This window comes from Hippichthys cyanospilos, chromosome 16, assembly GCF_059441005.1.
Source record: "Hippichthys cyanospilos isolate Australia breed blue-spotted pipefish chromosome 16, RoL_Hcya_1.0, whole genome shotgun sequence".
NCBI classification, from domain to species: Eukaryota; Metazoa; Chordata; class Actinopteri; order Syngnathiformes; family Syngnathidae; genus Hippichthys; species Hippichthys cyanospilos.
The window spans coordinates 17,314,185-17,335,349 of NC_142384.1; the positions used below are offsets into that span (position 1 = coordinate 17,314,185).

Consider the following 21,165-nt stretch of genomic DNA (forward strand, 5'->3'; position numbering starts at 1 on the left):
GGACTTTGGTTGAGGTTAGGTTTAGGGGCTAGGAAATACATGCCAATGGCATGTCCCCACTATTATAGAAAAGCCTGTGTGTGTGTGTGCACGCGCGCGAGCGTCTGAGACAGCAAGCTGCAGTAAAAGACATCTTTATTATTTAGAAAAAAATAGCATAAAAAAGAAAAAAGCCAATCATGAGGTGTGATGTCATAGAGTGATGTCACGGAACGATCAGTCGCGTGACTTCTGCACTGAATTGTCCTCTCCGCTCACATTCTTGTCGCGCGTTCCCAGGTCACATGACTTTTCATGACCCAACGTCTTCACTTCGACTCGTCTTTTCTACAAACGTCCACAAAGTTGACAAACGCATCATTTGGCAAACGCTAACAAACCACAACGGGATTATGTGTTCAGCCCGAGGAGGCGGAGCCAAAGCAGGAAGTTGTTGATGATGGTTTTTATTGCCTAGGAAGTTGTTGGATGATGGTGTTTATTGCCTTCTGAGTTCATCTCAGTCGCTCGACAAGGATTCGACGACGTGAACAAATGTCGAGCGGCAAACGGTTCAGGGTTTGAAACCGGGCTCCGGTTCTTCGGCTTCTTCCCGTTAGCGTATTAGCTTTAGCGACACTGAGGGAGATGTTCTTCGTGTGTGCGAATGTGTGTATTCGCTTGTCTAGATGTACCCTGTGATGGGCTGGTGACCAATCCGAGGCGTACCCCTAATTGAATCCAGATTTTGATAGGATGGTTGGTAGGTCAATGGACATATTGTTGGATGGACGGATGGATTTCTTTTTGGAAGGAGGCTTATCGGACGAATTTTTTGTTAAACGGATGGATGAATAGGTTTTGAAGGGATGAATCCATGCCGGATTTGGGGCCCAAGCTCACTTACCGAAAATAAGGAAAATAGATGTCGGAAGGTCGATCGTGCCATGTAAACAGGAAGTCCCGAGGAGTATCAAAAGTTTGGGCTCGAGGGTCGGAACACCTCAGAGCAAGGAGTCCGCGGGGGGTTCGGCCAGGTCAAACAGTTGCTCCAGGTTGACGCCGGCGCCGCACAGGAAGTCGGCGTGCTCCGGTTCCACTTCTTCCTCCGGCCAGGGGCTCTCCAAGAAGGCGGAGCCCAGGAAGGACTTTTGGGACTCGGTCAGTGCGTCGGCGTCCCCCGCGGAGGGGTGGGCCCGCTCGCCGGGCTCCTGGTCCTGGACGACGGGTCCCAGGGCGTCGCCGGCGTCCAGGCTGAGCTCGCCGCTGAGCGCCGAGTCCAGCAGGGCGTCCCAGTCGAAGTCGCCCTTGAGGGGGCCGCTCTCCCTCTGCTCGTCCGCGGGGAGCAGCGGGGAGCCGGAGCGACGGGGGGTCTTGCCTCCGCCGCCCCTGCGGCCCCATTTCCTCTTGGTGCCGCCCCGCGGCGCGGGCCAGGACCCCAGCATGGTGCCCTCGGCCAGGGGGGCGTCCCAGTTCTGCTCCGTAGCCTCCTCGAACTCCCGCAGAAGCCGCTGGGACCGCTCGTCCACGCGCAGGGCGCCGCCGGGGGTCCCGGCGGGCGGCGGCACCGAGAGCCCCAGCCGGTTCTGCAGCGCCGGGTTGATCCTGACGGGCGGCATGCGGCGCTTCTTGTAGGCGCCGCTCAGGAGGCGCTCGGCGTACTGCGGGTCGATCTTCCAAAAGCCGCCCTTGCCCGGCTCGTCCTTCTGACGGGGGACTTTGATGAAGCACTTGTTGAGCGACAAGTTGTGGCGGATCGAGTTCTGCGAGGACACGAGGTTTGAGCTCAGCGTCGGTTGAGCAAATAATGAAGCTCTTCAACTAATTCCCAACATAGTTCCTTGTCAGGAAGATTTTTACGCCAGACGTTGGCGATAGACGAACGAAGCTTCGTGAAGCACTTGCGATTTGAGTTTTGGACTCCTCCGAACGGACAGGGAGAGTGTAATACTGCACTGGTGTTTATCTTGAAACCAAGAGCCCCATCTAGAGGAGAAAAAAATGCCACCGGTGCTTCATGAAGCTTCAGTTTCCCATCACTACTTTTTTGTCATTTTGGGACCTTTCCAACTATACAAAAAGGTCCCGAACAGAGATTCTGCAAATCTAATTTGTTTTTAAAGATTTGACAGGCAGTTTGTTTGGCTTTTCAAAACAAGAGCAAATACGTTGGAACAGGAAGCAACCCTTTGCTATTTTCTCCTCCTAGATGTATGTATACCACCAAACAATGCTAGGAGAACAACAGCAGAAAGTACGAACTATGCGCCATTAGTATGCTGCTACCCCCCCCTTGGTAAACGGAGCGGCTGACCTTTGTTAAATATTATCCGCCCCATGGTGGCGCTACAAGAACATGCCGACGGCTTCATCAATCATTTATATGGCGAAGGAAAGTCGGCGGAAAGGAGTGGCGCCCGCCCCCGTCACTCGCTCGCCGGAGCCGGGGAACGTGCGCCGCCCGGCGTTTTTGCGTACCTGCCAGGTGGGCTCGGCGTGCTTGAAGTAGCAGAAGTTGTCGGTGATCCACTTGTAAATCCCGGCCAGCGTCATCTTGCTGTTCTTGCTGTGCTTCATGGCCATGCAGATGAGGTGCGCGTAGGAGTAGGGCGGCTTGACGCCGGCGTCCGTCTTGTAGTCCACCTCGTCCGGGCAGTGGCCGCGCGCCACGATGGCGGGCAGCGGCAGCAGCCGGCTGAAGGCGGCCGCCGTGGGCTTGCCCGGCGTCAGCGGGGAGGCCGGGTCGCCGGCCAGCGGGGACGCCGGCGCCTCCCAGCCCAGCGGGTGGCGGCGGTGGGCGGGCGGCGGCCCCGGCCGGCCGGGGGGGACGATGGAGAAGTCCTGCAGCCACTGCAGGCTGGTCAGGCTGTCGTCCAGAGCGGCCGCGCCGGCCCAGGATCCGCCCGCCTGGGCGCCCGCCTCCGCCTGGGCCGCCGCCGCCACCAGAACCTCCTCCAGACTGTCCTCGCGACACCCCTGGTAGCACGACTCCATGCTCGTCAGCGCCGTGACCTTCGCCTCCTCGTCGTTGCCTTGGTCGTCCGCGGCTTCGCTGCGGACGGTTCGCGAGGCGCGGTCAGTCGGTGGAGTGAGTGAGTGAGTGAGTGAGTGAGTGAGTGAGTAAACAAACGGAAACATTTGTGAGTAAACAGGAGTGAGCGAGTGAGTGAGTGAATGAAACTGAAAAAACTGAGTGAATAGAAAAGGGAGAGAGTCAGTAAACAAACTGAAAAATCGGAGTGAACGAGTGAATGTGAGTGACTGAGTGAGTAAACAGGAGTGAGTGCATGAGTAAACAAGTGAGTGAGTGAAACTGAAGAAACGTGTGAACAGAAAAGCCAGTAAACAGAAAAGTAAGTGAACAAAAAAACTAAGAGACAAATGTGATTGAGTAAACAGAAAAGCGAGTGAGCTGAGTCAGTCAGTAAAACTGAAAATGCATGCGTGAATTGCCAGAAAAGTGATGGAGTAAACAACAAACTGAAAAAGTTGTGCGTAAACAGGGGTGCGTGTGTGATGTAGGTCAACATACTAAACAAAGCGAAAAATTTGTGCGGGTACACGAGTGAGTTTCTAGCGTGAATTAAGATGAGCGAGACCGCATGAGGTGTCGGTTGAGCCGCGCCAAGTGAGACGGGGCCGAGGTGAGAACGTGACTATGAAGGCGGTCAAGTGAGAGAGGGAGGAAGCGTGCGAAGGAGAGCGCGAGCGCGAGGGCTCATTTGAACACAGTCCGTTTCTCCTCACACCTGGCCGACTACTCCCCGTCGCGCGCATCCTTTTCATCTCCCACGGAACTTTACGAGCCATTTCCCGCCATGAGCTCATCACTTGATCAGAAAGCCTCACAAATTCCACCGCAAGACGAACACTTTTTATTTTTTTCACGACAACGATGAAACGGCAAGAGTTGAAAGGAAATTAAAAAAAAGACGAAAGTGCTCTTACCTGCAGTCAAGCGCGTCTCTCCTCCGTGTGAATTGCGCGCGCCTCCCGCCTGCGTGTACGTGCGTGTACGTGCGTGTACGTACGTGGGCGCGCCACGGCGACCAAAGAGCCACGCAAGGAAACGAAGACGACGCGCTGCCCGCAGCGCCACTTTAATACCTGAGCACGTAACCCGAGCAACGGCGGCCGCGCCCCCTTGTAAACAATCTACCGCGCGCCCATTGGCCCGCCCGTTGCCATGGAGACACACCAACGCCGACCTCTATCTATCTATCTATCTATCTATCTATCTATCTATCTATCTATCTATCTATCTATCTATCTATCTATCTATCTATCTATCTATCTATCTATCTATCTATCTATCTATCTATCTATCTATCTATCTCGCTAGCAATGGGCCCATTTACGGCTTACCATTTTCTTTTGTCAGTCAGACGCAATTAGTCGATGAATCTTTCTAGTTTAATCAATAAGCATTCCTTCACGGTTCGTAACCTTTAAGCCCCGCCCCAATTTAGTCTACTTGTTAGGATGGACAAATAAGGCTATTTAAAAGAAATCATATATGAAAGTGTTGTTTGGAAACGTATATTCAGTATTTTGTTGGTCGGATGAAACTACATCGGATGACTTTGATCATTGTTTAAAATGACGTGATTTTTCCATGTGACGTCACTATGTTGTGCCATCCTGTCATTAAAAACACTTACATCGATAATGACGCGTAATTGTGGTTGACTACAATAACGTTAGTTTTTTTTTTAGATGTAATGATCAATTTTGAACAAAGGAGGGCAGTACAAGCACAATTTTATTTGACTGCGAGCGTGAACTTCATATGCGCTGGTTTTTTCACTAATATTCAATACCAACGCATATCCTTGTCATTTCTTACTATAGAAGTTATTTACCACGTTACATTTCACGTTATAACATAATACATTTTATGGGGTTCGCGTTAAAAAAAAAACGAGCATTTTTTGAAGTTTTATTTTTTTATTGTGTATTTTTTACTCACTGATTTTCTGATTTTTCATTCTTTTCATTTCTTTATTAAACCAATATTACAGAAAAAAAAACATAGAAGAAGAGAGGGGCTATGGAGAGCCAAAAGATAGAACATAAGCAAATCGTACACAAGAAATGGTAAAATATCCATAAATTAAAAAAATAACTTACTCATATTAAATTCACCAAAGCTCAAACTAGGCATGAAATGGTTAAAAAAAAAAGAATTAAATAGATGTAATTTGAGGTGTTTGTCTTTCAAAGAGTTCAATAATATTCACAATTTCTCGGTCAATTGAGCCTCTTCCCACTTGCTTTCCTCGGTCCGCCCAAACGTTTGGACTTTTTTCAGTTTCAGACGGAACCGAGGAGTCGAGACGGGCTCGAACCTCCACGCTTGATGTGCCTCGGATCCGCTCCAAAAAAACTTCAGCAGTTCGAGAAGAAGTTGCTCATGGCTAGCCCCAGCCCGAGCGTCGCCGACCAACCCAGGAAGTTGAGGAAAGGAGGCGATGACGAATCGACGGGGTCGGCGTTGGAGTCGGCGGCTACGCCGCTGTTATCCGAGGCGGTGACCACGACGGGGGTGATGGGGGGGACGGCGGTGGGCGACAAAAAGACGCCCACCTGCTCCTCCAGGAAGGCGGTGTAGACGCTGAGCTTGGAGAGGACGGTCATTTGGCCTTGCCGGACTACTTGGCTGCTGTTGTCGCTGCTGTTGAGCCAGAGCACCGCCGCCTGGTACCAGAAGCCGTCCACCTTGCACATCAAGGGGCCGCCCACATCTTCCTGGACGGACGCAAGTCACAAAAGTTACAAGTTGAAGCTAGCTTACGCGCTGAAGTGCTCAGGGTCACCTGGTCCAGGCCCAGAGGTTCCATACAAATGTTGTCAGCGGACGACCCGTTCCCGCAGTCCACAAGCGTTGTCTGGACTTCATGCAAGGTCTGCTCCTCTAAGATGGCGAATGGGACATGAGGACAAGCCATTCCGCCAATAAAGTAGTTTTCAAAATGGGCGGGTCCGTGAAATAATTGGGGTGTTTTGGAACTGGATCTTTTAACAGTTTGTGCCTTGTTGGCTTAGTCTTTGTTTTTGGCGCCGCCTCTGGCCGCTGTTGATAGTGCACTAGCAATGCACTGTCTGCCTTCCTTCAGTCGATGGAAGCCATCGTAACATCGAGGAAGGACTGAACGGTGGGATAGTTATCAAAAAATATATATTTATGTTCATTTGATTTGATATTAAAGTGTGAAAGTATTCATGACTCTTAAATAAAGCCACCAATCCAACCAGTTTAATATATTAAAAAAAAAAGGAATAATTTAATGGAATTTGTCAAAATGCGTTTTGTGTCTACAACTGCTTGCTAACGGGCCAGCGAACTAATGCTGTTTTTGGCCAAATAATTGGCAGCGACCTTTTGGGGGGGGACCCAGTTTGTTAAAAGGGGGTGTGCCATTTGCAATTTTTATTTTATAACCAGTATAGCTGAAAAGTAACAAATATTCTTGTCGAGTTGAATATGTTGCTGAAAAAAAATGGCACTGAGGTTTGGCTTAAAGGATGTTGTTTGTAATAAACGGGTTCCCCGATTGCAAAAGGTTTGAGAACCCCAGCACTAATATACATGCATCCAAACCAATTTGGAGTAGCGAGTGCGCGTACCTCCTCCTTGGCCCCCGCTCCAGCCGGCAGCCCAGCAGGCGGACCCGCTGGCGAAGTCCTGCCCGCCGGCCAAGCAGATGGGCCCGATGAAGTCGGACAGCGCCGGCCGGGACGCCAGCTTCAAGACGGCCACGTTTCGCCCCGCAAAGGTGCTGTTTGTGATGCTGAGCACGCTCAGCTCCACCGCGGCGCCGCCCTGACCCAGGAAGACCGTCCACTCGGACGGCGAGCGGGACCTGCGCCGGACGAGACCGCCGTAAGTAAGGATGCCGGGAGCGCCGCGCCTTTTCTTTGCTGGCTGACCCCGCGAAGCACTGCGCGCCGCTGAGCACGGCGTCCTCGGCCACCAGCGTGCCGCCGCATACGTGACTTCCGTTCCGGTGCAGGCTGGCCATCCAGGGCCAGCTGTGCGGCGCGGCCAACGCCGACCCGTTGCCCGACAGCCGCGTGTTCTGCGGCGCGCTGCCGCACAGCGCACCTGAGAAAAGCACAGGATAACGTCCAGTGACATTGTAACGGTAGTCGAGAGCGTTCTGTGGATAATGTCATCTAAAATCTTTTTTTATAATATGTTTTTTTTTTTCATAATATACGTTTTTGCCAAAGGATTAATGCCAGTGAAGAATATATCAAGCTTTTCTCATTATTCTGTCAAGACCAAAACTTTTAAAGGGACAGTGTGTGAGATTTAGACCGTTTTTCATGAAAAAAGATTTAAATCATTGTAAATTTCAAACATTTGCGAGTGAATGTGTTTTAATGACCACCAGTACGTTTGAAATATAATCATAGGTCCAGTTATCATGAAATGATATTACATGGAGGGTGGCACCTCTCCGGACGCGGCCATTTTAGTTCTAGCTACGGACAATGGTAAATGCGGCGCTTGCAGCGCCTCCCGCTGTCCGTAATGAAAAACGCTCTAAATCTTAGATTATCCCTTCAAAGCCAAGTCATTCTCAGAATTCTAACGATAAAAACAGTGAGAGTCAGAATCCTGAGAATAAACTTCAAATTCAGGCATTAAAGTGAGCCCCCCCCCAAGTGCGTAAAAAAAATTCGTCGAAAACCATCGCTACACGCATCGGCGTAGCGCAGTTTTAGCCAAAAGCACGCCTAGCCACTAGGTGGCAGCATTGTGGCCATATTCCGTTGGGTCTCGCCCACTTGTTTTTTTTCTGCGCGTGGTAAGTTTTCGTTTGGCTGAGAATCGCTACTCACGCGTGGGCGCGGCGGTGGTCGCGGCGGTGGTCGCGGCGGCGGTCGTGGCGGGCGGCAGATTGGGGGGCGGCCTGGGCCCGTCGAACGGCGGGACCCCGAGACAGCTGACGTCGAGGTCCGGGTCGGTTCCCAGGGACGTGAAAGTGACAAATCCCGGCGGGTTGTCGGCGGTATGGTTGCCGATCCACTCCTGGAAGCGGGACACCCGAGCGTAGACGCCCGGAAAGTCAGGCCTGGCGCAGCCTATTCCGAAGCTGACCACGCCGCTCTGGACCCACACGGCCCCTTTTTTGCTCGCCAAGGGCCCGCCGGAATCGCCCTGGAAAAACAACAGCAACTCGTTAGCCAAACTACCTTCGGCCCATGGGAAATCCGCTTGGTGTAATCTCCTTTTTTTTTTTGCCCTTACCTGACAAGAGTCTTTTCCTCCCTCCCCCGCGCAAATCATGTTTTCCGTGATGCTTCCCGGCCTGACGTAGTTACAAGCGCACTGACGATTTCCCACCACGGGAACCTCCACCTCCATCAGGTTCTGCGGGAAGGGCAGCGCCTCTGCGCACGCGGCGCCGCCAAAGCGTGTCAATATTTCTCCACTTCAGCGCTGACGCAATTCTTGAAAGGATTCTGTTTTCGCCACGGAAACTTTGATTTAGTTGGACTCGACTGACCGTCGGAGCCGACGTTTCCCCAGCCGGTGACCCAAGCCTCGGTTCCGGCGAAGAAGGCGCTCCCGGCGGCCGCCAGGCAGACGGGCCGGATGAAGTCGTTGAAGGCGACGCGCTCGTCGAGCCGCAGAAGGGCCACGTCGTTGTCGTTACTTCCTTGGTTGTAGGCCGGATGCGAGACGATCCGAGCGATTCGGCGCCGCTCCTCATTCGGATTGGATCCTTGTTGGCTTTGTCGTCCTAAAAATGCTGTTACGCTCCTGGGACTGCGTGCACACGCACGCACAAACACCACTTCTTATATTTTCCGCATGGAGTCTTATTGTTTTCCTATTTTATTTTGCTTTGCTGCCATTGCTCTTGTGATTTTGTATTATTATAGTTTATTTTTTTAACATTTCTAATTCTATATTTCATTAATATATTTATGGATATTTTAAATTATTATTCATGTTTACTAGTGGTAACATTTTAAAAATATTTTGTATACATTTGACATTTTTTATATTTGTTCTATTTTGTAATAAGATTATTGTTGTATTTATTTTGAATTATAATGATTTCTATTTGTTATTTTACATTGCATTATATATTTGATCATTTTTGTTAATTATATATGTTTTGGTGTTATATTTATTTTTAATTTGTAATTCGTGTTTTTGATACATGTGTTATACTTTTTACATTATTCCTATTAGATTGTTTAAAATTTTTAGCTATCTTCACTATCTTTAATTTTTTTGAACGAATTTGATTTTTTTATTCAATAATAATGAAAACAACATTCATTATTGTTATACGATTATTACTGTTGTACCGTTATCAGAATGAAATTGTATTCAAGCTGCCGCCTGCTCGTCCAAACCGATTTATGACGCGTCTAGCCGTCAATGGCGGCGAACGAGTTCGTCGGGGCGTCCCTCACCTTTTATTTCGAACGCAGTGCGCCGCCGACAGCACCCAGCGGTCGTTGATGAGGGAGCCCCCGCAAAAGTGTCTCCTCAATGTGTGCAGGCTGACCATCCAGGGCCACGCGCCCGAGGGGGCCGCCGCCCCCCCGACGATGCGGCTGTTGAGAGGAGCCTGCCCGCACACTAAACGCACACGCACGCGCAAAGTCTGAATAAATCATCATTTACACTTGGTCAGTCAAACAATTCTTTGAGAAAGTCGCACTTAAAGTCACATTCAAGGCAACTATGATGATTGTTTCCAAAAACAAAAGGCTGCAACTCACCATTTAGTTGCGCTCCGCACGCTGAGGATGAAAGACAAAATAAACAATTCCATTGTCATTCCGACAAGTTGACACAAGTTGCACAAGAAAAGCACAAGCTGATTCGTTCATCAGCCACGGGGGAAAAAAGAAAACAAAAATCACTCCAAGTCAAATGTCCCAGTTTTTTTTTTTCCATTTTTAATGTGAGGGCCAATCGGCATAAAACTGGGTGCACTTTTTTCTTTTTGGTTGAAAAAAAAAGCAACATACCTACATTTATTTTCTATTTGTATTAAAAAATGCATTTACCGTCCAAAAATATTGAGAGCTACGTACACGTTTTAATTAAACTAACAAGATTCAATGAAACTTTTTAAGACATACCGATGACCCTTTGGAGCTGTTGAAATTATAGGAAAAAAAAATCGCGGCGATCGAAATGTTCAATAATTCAATAAACATTAGAGGAGGTCCGACAAAAAAATCCACTTGTTGAAGATTGGTTATAAACCGGATAGATCCATAATTAAAATTGTCCAAATTTCACATCATTTCAGCCACTCGACATTAAATGTTAAAAGCAGTCTGAATATCAAAATAAAACACTGCGAACAATTGCATAAATAAATTGAAGTGCAAAACTAAAAGTAAGTTTTTACCTGTAAACAGCGAAAGCAGAAGATACATCAACATTGCCATGTCGTTGCAGAGATTTTCCACATTTGCAAGACCAATTTAAGGTGTGCGGCACAAAGCCACGCCCCTTCACTCAGGATGGCCACGCCTACAAATTCTTCACACACATTGTGATGGAGTATTTTTTCTCGCCCGACAGCTCGAAGAATTAATTGAACATTGTTCTTTTTTCAGTTGAATCATGACCCTCACGTGAATGAACACACCTTGCTATTGTTATCCTTATCTTTTTTTTGAATCTTCTTGCCCAGCTAAACCAGCAGCAACAAAAGCATTCCTGGCCCAAAATCCCCATCTTGTCGATACCGTCACTGAATTGGAAAGGGGTCAAAACCAGGTTATTGTATTTTCATATTCTGAGCTATGAAGAAATCAAATCGACATTGCGGCCTTGCCGCACCGGCGAGGCGGCGCGTCACCTCCGCTTACATTTCCTTAAAGCTGTCAAAACTTGATGTGATGGAGCCACATAAAACCCCCTGAGAGTCAGGTTATTCTTGGGTCCACTGTAGTGGACATTGGTTTTGGGTCTCTATCTCTTGACTCAATGGAGTTACTCCGCTAACCTCTAGCGTGCTCAACCGAGGACCCCCAGGCCTTTCCGATGACTAACCCTAACCCTAACCCTAACCCTAACCCTAAACCTAACCCTAGGGTTTAGGGTAACCCTAAACCTAACCCTAGGGTTTAGGGTTAGGGTTATCGATGGCAAAATAACAGTTTGGTACGTATATGCGGTGGAACCCCGACATACTTTTTTATGTTTTAATATATTAGGAAAACAATTGGCCGATGGAGAGAAAGTAGTGCTATTGGGTCAAGGAAGTAAGTTTAATTTGAAGTTGTGGGGAATTCTTCTCACATTCCTCATGTTATTGTATCATCATATGTCCAAAATAAACACGCTCAGAATCCAAGCAGCTTCACCAAGAGGAAATACCTGAAATAGTAGTTTTTTTAAATTTACACACATTTCTTGGAAGTCTTCCACCAGCTGGCATGACTGGGCGCAGATGAGCCGCATGTGCATGTGCGTGCACGTACGCAGCCCTTGCCTTCGCCTTTACGAAATATATATGGCGACAATGCTAGTTCATTGCCTACTTTATTGTTCGCTCACTAATGGAACGTAGTCTGCTCAGGGAAGTGAACAGAATAAGAACTTCATTGCGTGGTGTTACTACGACGATAAAACTCTTGAATTTTGAATAAGGTTTCGGATCAAACAAACCGACTCATTTTGGGCATGTTATCATGAATGACAACTTTCTTCCAAAGAAAATACAACTTACAGAAATTGTGTCACCAAGAGTCACACCGTCTTTCGGCATTTTCTAGATCAGATGTTTTTTGTTTTTTTTTTTAATGTAATTCTGCCTCATTACTTCACGTATAATAACGCAGCACCATGTCACTCGCGGAGAAAAAAAAAAAGGTCATAATTCCAAGATTGATGGGGGAAAAAGAAAAACGTGGACTTGGAATTTGAATAAAGCTTCTGTTTTCCGAGAATGAAAAATGCGCTTCAGAAATTCCGACCCGGCGTGCTCAAAATAGCTTCAAAGTGTCCGCATACAACGTGAAATTCAATTACAGGTTTTGTTTGTGAGGATTGCGAAATCCAACCTGAATCGTTGTCGATTGTTTATTGAAAAGAAGAAAAAAAAAAGAGCGCATCTGATGTTAGCGAAACAATTGCGGTCGACCTAATTCCACAGCTGTCAATCAACGGCTGTCAAACTCGTCGGAACTTAAAAGTGTTTGTTTCATGTCTGAAACGTGACAAACCGCGGAGTTCCCCAACGCCCTTGCATGCCACCGAATCGCGGTATAATGACTCTTCGTATAATGAAATATAATTAAAATAATAATGATAAGACACTATTAGTATTGAAGATGTTTATAAAATAGTAGCATGCTACCCCAGCCCTCTTTCAACACTCTTGCATGCCGCTAAGTCACTTATAGTACAGTATGTCCAGACCTAAAAAGCTATTAAACAAAGTACGACTTGTTGGTACTAGTCAATATTATTTACATGAATATCACAGCTGAGAAAAAAAAGGGAGCAAACCGGAGCCATTTGTAAACAAATCACACGAATCTTCTTTGACGTTGCTCAAATGACTATTTTTAAGCCGTATTTGTATATCGTACAAATACGGGTGGCGTCATTTTGGACGGGGGACGCAAAAGTTCAAATCAAGGTGATGTGGGTTTTCACATACAAATATGTCAAAACCCATGTACAATTATTCGGCGGGGCACGGCTGAAGACCCCTTTTTTGAGGTTGTTAAGTCAAATTTTGTACTGCAGGTGACTATGGGTGCGGGCAGGAACGGAAATCAATGGGAAAATAGGGCGCTGAGCCAAAAGGCTCAAATCTGTCTTGGCCACGACAGACCGGTACAGAAGCCGGAAAATGATCTCGCGCGCTTGAATATCGGGCGTCGCGTGTAACGGAGAGAAATACAAAACATCCGGGACACGGGCCCTCGAGGACCAGGACCGAAGACCGCAGACGAACAGTGCGCGCGCGAGCAAAAAGTGTAGCGGACAGGAAAGCTCTCCCGCCAACTCGACATTGAAACCATTTTGAGAAATTGAGACATTTTGTGCCAAGGATATTTTTGTCGCTGCTGAATTTCAAGTTTGACAAAAAGATGAAAACCGTCATCATGTTGCCGGCATTGTTCGTACAATCTGCCGAAAAAGAACAATGTGGAATTTATGACTCATCTATTAGGAGAAGAATAACTCATTCCAATCTTAATAAAGATCTGGGGGCGTGGCTACGTGTGTGTGGGCACGTCCCGCACGGGTACTTAATGGTATTGCGGCTGCCGTCATCATCTTCGAGGCACCTGACCATGGCCGTGTCAACGGTGACTTTGGTTTTACTGAATATGATGCTGCTCTCAGGTAAACTCTCTCATTTTGTTTTCTTGCTCGCTTTAGAAACATTTGAAAGCTGAATATTTCCATTTCGTCCACGGCAAAGTAAAACATTCGAAAACGAGACCTTTGCATTTTATCGACGACAAATTCAAATATGTGTAAAGGTTAGGGAAAATCATTTCACAGAAGCTGTTTAAATTCACATCATCAATGTTACATACATGCCAATTATAGTGTAAGCCACAGTTAAATTATTGACGAGGATTTAATGTCGTATTCTGAATCTACCAAAAGTTGAGGCGGGGCAGGTGGTGAGTCTATCAACTGCTAAGGGTACCGGAAGTGAATTTTGATTAAAGAGAAACAAAGCTAACCGAAAATACAGAAATAGCTACTGCTAATGATATTATCTGTCAAATACTAATAGGATGTAAAAATGAATCATCCAACTTATGAAACACCGACCTGCTATAATGTTACAGCAAGTCAATTTGTCTTTTTACTTTTCAGAGTGCAGAGCAGAAACACAAACAACCATGGCGGTGACTCGTGAGTAGAGCTTTTACTTGAATTCAAAAGTGTTTCATTCGCACATGTTTTGAACACAAAAGTCAAGTATCACACTAAAACCTGATTGATAAAGCTTATGTTATATGTTACTGTGTGAAATTAACTTTTAAAGAAACAACGACCAGCGCGGCGCCTGGGGAAACAACGACCAGCGCGGCGCCTGAGGAAACAACGACCAGCGCGGCGCCCGAGGAAACAACAACCAGCGCGGCGCCTGAAGAAACAACGACCAGCGCGGCACCAGGGGAAACAATAACCAGCGCGGCGCCTGAGGAAACAACAACCAGCGCGGCGCCTGAAGAAACAACGACCAGCGCGGCGCCAGGGGAAACAACTACCAGCGCGGCGCCCGAGGAAACAACCACCAGCGCGGCGCCCGTGGAAACAACGACCAGCGCGGCGCCTGAAGAATCAACAACCAGTGCGGCGCCTGAGGAAACAACGACCAGCGCGGCGCCCGAGGAAACAACGACCAGCGCGGCGCCCGAGGAAACAACAACCAGCGCGGCGCCCATGGAAACAACGACCAGCGCGGCGCCCGAGGAAACAACAACCAGCGCGGCGCCCGAGGAAACAACGACCAGCGCGGCGCCTGAAGAAACAACAACCAGCGCGGCGCCTGAAGAAACAACAACCAGCGCGGCGCCTGAGGAAACAACGACCAGCGCGGCGCCTGAGGAAACAACGACTAGCGCGGCACCTGAGGAAACAACGACCAGCGCGGCGCCTGAGGAAACAACGACCAGCGCGGCGCCCGAGGAAACAACAACCAGCGCGGCGCCTGAGGAAACAACAACCAGCGCGGCGCCCATGGAAACAACGACCAGCGCGGCACCCGAGGAAACAACAACCAGCGCGGCGCCTGAGGAAACAACAACCAGCGCGGCGCCCATGGAAACAACAACCAGCGCGGCGCCTGAAGAAACAACAACCAGCGCGGCGCCTGAGGAAACAACGACCAGCGCGGCACCCGAGGAAACAACAACCAGCGCGGCGCCTGAGGAAACAACGACCAGCGCGGCGCCCGAGGACACAACAACCAGCGCGGCGCCTGAGGAAACAACGACCAGCGCGGCACCCGAGGAAACAACGACCAGCGCGGCGCCCGAGGACACAACAACCAGCGCGGCGCCTGAAGAAACAACGACCAGCGCGGCGCCAGGTGAGACAACAACCAGCGCGGCGCCTGAAGAAACAACGACCAGCGCGGCGCCTGAGGAAACAACAACCAGCGCGGCGCCCGAGGAAACAACAACCAGCGCGGCGCCTGAGGAAACAACGACCAGCGCGGCACCCGAGGAAACAACAACCAGCGCGGCGCCTGAGGAAACAACGACCAGCGCGGCGCCCGAGGACACAACAACCAGGGCGGCGCCTGAAGAAACAACGACCAGCGCGGCGCCAGGTGAGACAACAACCAGCGCGGCGCCTGAAGAAACAACGACCAGCGCGGCGCCTGAGGAAACAACAACCAGCGCGGCGCCCGAGGAAACAACGACCAGCGCGGCGCCTGAAGAAACAACAACCAGCGCGGCGCCTGAGGAAACAACAACCAGCGCGGCGCCCGTGGAAACAACGACCAGCGCGGCGCCTGAGGAAACAACGACTAGCGCGGCACCTGAGGAAACAACAACCAGCGCGGCGCCTGAGGAAACAACGACCAGCGCGGCGCCCGAGGAAACAACAACCAGCGCGGCGCCTGAGGAAACAACAACCAGCGCGGCGCCCATGGAAACAACGACCAGCGCGGCACCCGAGGAAACAACAACCAGCGCGGCGCCTGAGGAAACAACAACCAGCGCGGCGCCGATGGAAACAACAACCAGCGCGGCGCCTGAAGAAACAACAACCAGCGCGGCGCCTGAGGAAACAACGACCAGCGCGGCACCCGAGGAAACAACAACCAGCGCGGCGCCTGAAGAAACAACAACCAGCGCGGCGCCCGAGGAAACAACAACCAGCGCGGCGCCTGTAGAAACAACGACCAGCGCGGCGCCCGAGGAAACAACAACCAGCGCGGCGCCCGAGGAAACAACGACCAGCGCGGCGCCTGAAGAAACAACAACCAGCGCGGCGCCTGAGGAAACAACAACCAGCGCGGCGCCCGAGGAAACAACAACCAGCGCGGCGCCTGTAGAAACAACGACCAGCGCGGCGCCCGAGGAAACAACAACCAGCGCGGCGCCCGAGGAAACAATGACCAGCGCGGCGCCTGAAGAAACAACAACCAGCGCGGCGCCTGAGGAAACAACAACCAGTGCGGCGCCTGAAGAAACAACAACCAGCGCGGCGCCCGAGGAAACAACAACCAGCGCGGCACCTGAAGAAACAACTACCAGCGCGGCGCCCGAGGAAACAACAACCAGCGCGGCGCCTGTAGAAACAACGACCAGCGCGGCGCCTGAGGAAACAACGACCAGCGCGGCGCCTGAGGAAACAACTACCAGTGCGGCGCCTGAAGAAACAACAACCAGCGCGGCGCCCGAGGAAACAACAACCAGCGCGGCACCTGAAGAAACAACAACCAGTGCGGCGCCTGAGGAAACAACGACTAGCGCGGCACCTGAGGAAACAACAACCAGCGCGGCGCCTGAGGAAACAACAACCAGCGCGGCGCCCATGGAAACAACGACCAGCGCGGCGCCTGAAGAAACAACAACCAGCGCGGCGCCTGAGGAAACAACAACCAGCGCGGCGCCAGAAGAAACAACAACCAGCGCGGCGCCCGAGGAAACAACAACCAGCGCGGCGCCCATGGAAACAACAACCAGCGCGGCGCCTGAAGAAACAACAACCAGCGCGGCGCCTGAGGAAACAACAACCAGCGCGGCGCCCGAGGAAACAACGACCAGCGCGGCGCCCGAGGAAACAACAACCAGCGCGGCGCCCGAGGAAACAACGACCAGCGCGGCGCCTGAAGAAACAACAACCAGCGCGGCGCCTGAGGAAACAACAACCAGCGCGGCGCCAGAAGAAACAACAACCAGCGCGGCGCCCGAGGAAACAACAACCAGCGCGGCGCCTGTAGAAACAACGACCAGCGCGGCGCCCGAGGAAACAACAACCAGCGCGGCGCCCGAGGAAACAACGACCAGCGCGGCGCCTGAAGAAACAACAACCAGCGCGGCGCCTGAGGAAACAACAACCAGTGCGGCGCCTGAAGAAACAACAACCAGCGCGGCGCCCGAGGAAACAACAACCAGCGCGGCACCTGAAGAAACAACTACCAGCGCGGCGCCCGAGGAAACAACAACCAGCGCGGCGCCTGTAGAAACAACGACCAGCGCGGCGCCCGAGGAAACAACAACCAGCGCGGCGCCCGAGGAAACAATGACCAGCGCGGCGCCTGAAGAAACAACAACCAGCGCGGCGCCTGAGGAAACAACAACCAGTGCGGCGCCTGAAGAAACAACAACCAGCGCGGCGCCCGAGGAAACAACAACCAGCGCGGCACCTGAAGAAACAACTACCAGCGCGGCGCCCGAGGAAACAACAACCAGCGCGGCGCCTGTAGAAACAACGACCAGCGCGGCGCCTGAGGAAACAACGACCAGCGCGGCGCCTGAGGAAACAACTACCAGTGCGGCGCCTGAAGAAACAACAACCAGCGCGGCGCCCGAGGAAACAACAACCAGCGCGGCACCTGAAGAAACAACAACCAGTGCGGCGCCTGAGGAAACAACGACTAGCGCGGCACCTGAGGAAACAACAACCAGCGCGGCGCCTGAGGAAACAACAACCAGCGCGGCGCCCATGGAAACAACGACCAGCGCGGCGCCTGAAGAAACAACAACCAGCGCGGCGCCTGAGGAAACAACAACCAGCGCGGCGCCAGAAGAAACAACAACCAGCGCGGCGCCCGAGGAAACAACAACCAGCGCGGCGCCCATGGAAACAACAACCAGCGCGGCGCCTGAAGAAACAACAACCAGCGCGGCGCCTGAGGAAACAACAACCAGCGCGGCGCCCGAGGAAACAACGACCAGCGCGGCGCCCGAGGAAACAACAACCAGCGCGGCGCCCGAGGAAACAACGACCAGCGCGGCGCCTGAAGAAACAACAACCAGCGCGGCGCCTGAGGAAACAACAACCAGCGCGGCGCCAGAAGAAACAACAACCAGCGCGGCGCCCGAGGAAACAACAACCAGCGCGGCGCCTGTAGAAACAACGACCAGCGCGGCGCCCGAGGAAACAACAACCAGCGCGGCGCCCGAGGAAACAACGACCAGCGCGGCGCCTGAAGAAACAACAACCAGCGCGGCGCCTGAGGAAACAACAACCAGTGCGGCGCCTGAAGAAACAACAACCAGCGCGGCGCCCGAGGAAACAACAACCAGCGCGGCACCTGAAGAAACAACTACCAGCGCGGCGCCCGAGGAAACAACAACCAGCGCGGCGCCTGTAGAAACAACGACCAGCGCGGCGCCTGAGGAAACAACGACCAGCGCGGCGCCTGAGGAAACAACTACCAGTGCGGCGCCTGAAGAAACAACAACCAGCGCGGCGCCCGAGGAAACAACAACCAGCGCGGCACCTGGAGAAACAACAACCAGTGCGGCGCCTGAGGAAACAACGACTAGCGCGGCACCTGAGGAAACAACAACCAGCGCGGCGCCTGAGGATACAACGACCAGCGCGGCGCCCGAGGAAACAACAACCAGCGCGGCGCCTGAGGAAACAACAACCAGCGCGGCGCCCATGGAAACAACGACCAGCGCGGCGCCCGAGGCAACAACAACCAGCGCGGCGCCCATGGAAACAACAACCAGCGCGGCGCCTGAAGAAACAACAACCAGCGCGGCGCCTGAGGGAACAACGACCAGCGCGGCACCCGAGGAAACAACAACCAGCACGGCGCCTGAAGAAACAACGACCAGCGCGGCGCCTGAGGAAACAACGACTAGCGCGGCACCTGAGGAAACAACAACCAGCGCGGCGCCTGAGGAAACAACGACCAGCGCGGCGCCCGAGGAAACAACGACCAGCGCGGCGCCTGAGGAAACAACAACCAGCGCGGCGCCTGAGGAAACAACAACCAGCGCGGCGCCCGAGGAAACAACAACCAGCGCGGCCGCCGAGGAGCCGCCCCAACGTGAGTAGAGCTTCTTCACAGTTTGCAAAAGAAGGCCTCCTTTAATCTTGATGAAAAAAAAAAATTAAAAATGTTTGTTCCAAAATAAAAAACGACTTGAAGCCCACCTAAATTGTTGTGAAAAATGTTTAATTCCAGAAATATTTTGTTTACATATCTTTCGGACAAAAGAGACAAAATTGCAAAATGATCGATACAGCTCGCTTCCTAGGTTAGTGTGTTAAATTGTAGAAAAATGTGGAACTACAGTGGCCGTTTGCCAAAAATATTATCTTTTGATGTATGCTTTCCTCAGGCGTATTGTGCGGTAGCGCGCCGTTGAACCCGCGCCTGTCAGGCCCAGGAACGACATCAGCCGAGGCGGGCGCGTGGCCCTGGATGGCGAGTCTCCACCTGAACGGAAGTCACGCCTGCGGCGGCACGCTGGTGTCCGAGGACGCCGTGCTCAGCAGCGCGGGATGCTTCGACGAGTCAGTCGGCCAGTTACCGCGCAAAAAAATTCCGCGGCCCTCGTAGCATCCTTACTTATGTCGGTCTCGCTCGCCGCAGGTCCGACTCGCCTTCCGAGTGGAAGGTCTTCCTGGGTCGCTTGAACCAGAACGGCCCCAACCCCTTCGAGCAGGAGCTGAGCGTAAACACGATCGAACGCAGCGACGTGTCGGGGCAAAGCGTGGCCATCTTGAAGCTGGCGTCCCGGCCCACGCTGAACAACTTTATCCAGCCCATCTGCATGGACAACGGGCAGACCTTCGCCCCGGGGTCCACCTGCTTTGCCGCCGGATGGAGCGCGGGCCGAGGAGGAGGTACTTAAAATTGTCCTCGACCAATGCACATTAGTGGACTCGGTTGCCTTCATGTCCTGTTTCACAACGTAGAGGAGGAGACCTTGCAGGAGGTCTCCACGTCGGTGGTGAACTGCGGGAACGCGGCCCCCGCCGAGAACATTTGTACGCGGCGTCTGCAACTAGACCAGGTGACCTTCATCACTTGAGCGTCTTTCACAGTAAGGTCGGCTTCATCTTGTAACTTCCTCCCCTGTGACTCGTGTCCATCCAGGAAGATGCGGGCGGTCCCTTGATGTGCCGGCTGGACAGGTTCTGGTACCAGGCGGCGGTGCTCTCGCCCGATACCAACAACAACAGGAGACGGCGAAAAGCACGGCAGACTGAAATAACCACCTTCCCTCAACTCGCAGTCTTCAACAGTTTTCTGGTGGAGCAGGTGGGGGAATTTTTGTCACCCATTCCTCCTAACAGCACCATCCCCCCCGCCATCGCCACTTCCTCAGCGCCACCCCTTCTCAGCTTTTTCAACTGGATGGTGGTACTTGCGGTGGGGATTCACGCCGTCACCGTGGTTTCAGGACACACCTAATCAACCTTACTAAGTGCTGAACCTAATTTGGGGTGAATCTGAGGCGCTTTAAAGGACTGCGGCTTCTGGCCGCGGCTTCTTGCCGACTTTGATATACTGTTCTTTAATTTATTTCAACCTCATTTTGATGATCGTTTTACGTTTGTTTTGAGTACACGTGTGAAGTAAAAACCGCCGTGTTTCGTTTCGTGTGTTCGGGTTTCGACAACGTTGCCCCTTTCCCTTCGTCCCTCATGAAGACGTGCCTTTGCTGTATTCTTTTCTGAAGGCCACACGTGTTTTCACTTTGGCTGAAAATTGTTTACATTGACATCTTTTTGCACTGTTTTCAATTCCATCTCCATGTCCAGAAATTAAGGTTTAAATTAAAAAAAGATCGAAAATAATTCTGCCTTGAGTTTTATTTTGTGGGCGGTTGAAAAGAACATAGAAAAATATCTCTTGGCCAACCAGAAGAGGCTGGGGTTTTTTTTGCGCAGAATTCAGTGTATGATTAAAAAAAATCAGAGCAGCAATGCAGGCTGTTTATAATAAAAATCAATACAACAGATTTTTCAGAAGAGACCCTCATCCACATCTTTCATAGCAAGGTGAGACCACCAACTGGGCTGGGAGGGGGAAATTTGCAAAATAGTGCCTTCAAAAACCTTCTTAAGAATATACTTTATTTTCACACATGCAAATTATGTACAATAACAATTTTCCTATCGCCATGCTACGGTTTTAGGCCTGAAATGAGAAATTGGAGACCAGACTCGTCTTTCTCATTAGCTCAAGTGACTAGATTGTACTATATAGAATAAAACTAGCACTCCCTCTTAAA

The 21,165-nt window shown here is 51.3% G+C and overlaps 3 protein-coding genes across 3 annotated transcripts; 1 reads left to right on the forward strand and 2 right to left on the reverse strand.

Annotated features, from left to right (window-relative positions):
• Window positions 1-210: 210 nt before the first annotated feature.
• foxj1a (forkhead box J1a) lies at window positions 211-4,065 on the reverse strand. Its single transcript, XM_088437442.1, has 3 exons — window positions 3,928-4,065; window positions 2,458-3,031; window positions 211-1,742 (listed from the first exon to the last, which is right to left on the reverse strand). Exons 2-3 carry the CDS (start codon window positions 2,971-2,973, stop codon window positions 984-986), a joined length of 1,275 nt encoding a protein of 424 aa, XP_088293568.1. The 5' UTR covers window positions 2,974-3,031; window positions 3,928-4,065; the 3' UTR covers window positions 211-983.
• A 943-nt stretch (window positions 4,066-5,008) lies between these two features.
• LOC148411057 (transmembrane protease serine 9-like) lies at window positions 5,009-10,410 on the reverse strand. Its single transcript, XM_088436881.1, has 10 exons — window positions 10,371-10,410; window positions 9,730-9,750; window positions 9,418-9,586; window positions 8,496-8,758; window positions 8,237-8,379; window positions 7,828-8,146; window positions 6,910-7,084; window positions 6,607-6,842; window positions 5,796-5,893; window positions 5,009-5,727 (listed from the first exon to the last, which is right to left on the reverse strand). Exons 1-10 carry the CDS (start codon window positions 10,408-10,410, stop codon window positions 5,368-5,370), a joined length of 1,824 nt encoding a protein of 607 aa, XP_088293007.1. The 3' UTR covers window positions 5,009-5,367.
• An 8,512-nt stretch (window positions 10,411-18,922) lies between these two features.
• LOC148411058 (testisin-like) lies at window positions 18,923-20,342 on the forward strand. Its single transcript, XM_088436882.1, has 5 exons — window positions 18,923-18,968; window positions 19,264-19,438; window positions 19,518-19,771; window positions 19,844-19,941; window positions 20,025-20,342. The coding sequence occupies exons 2-5, from the start codon at window positions 19,347-19,349 to the stop codon at window positions 20,340-20,342; spliced, it is 762 nt and encodes a 253-aa protein (XP_088293008.1). The 5' UTR covers window positions 18,923-18,968; window positions 19,264-19,346.
• The last annotated feature ends 823 nt before the right edge of the window (window positions 20,343-21,165 follow it).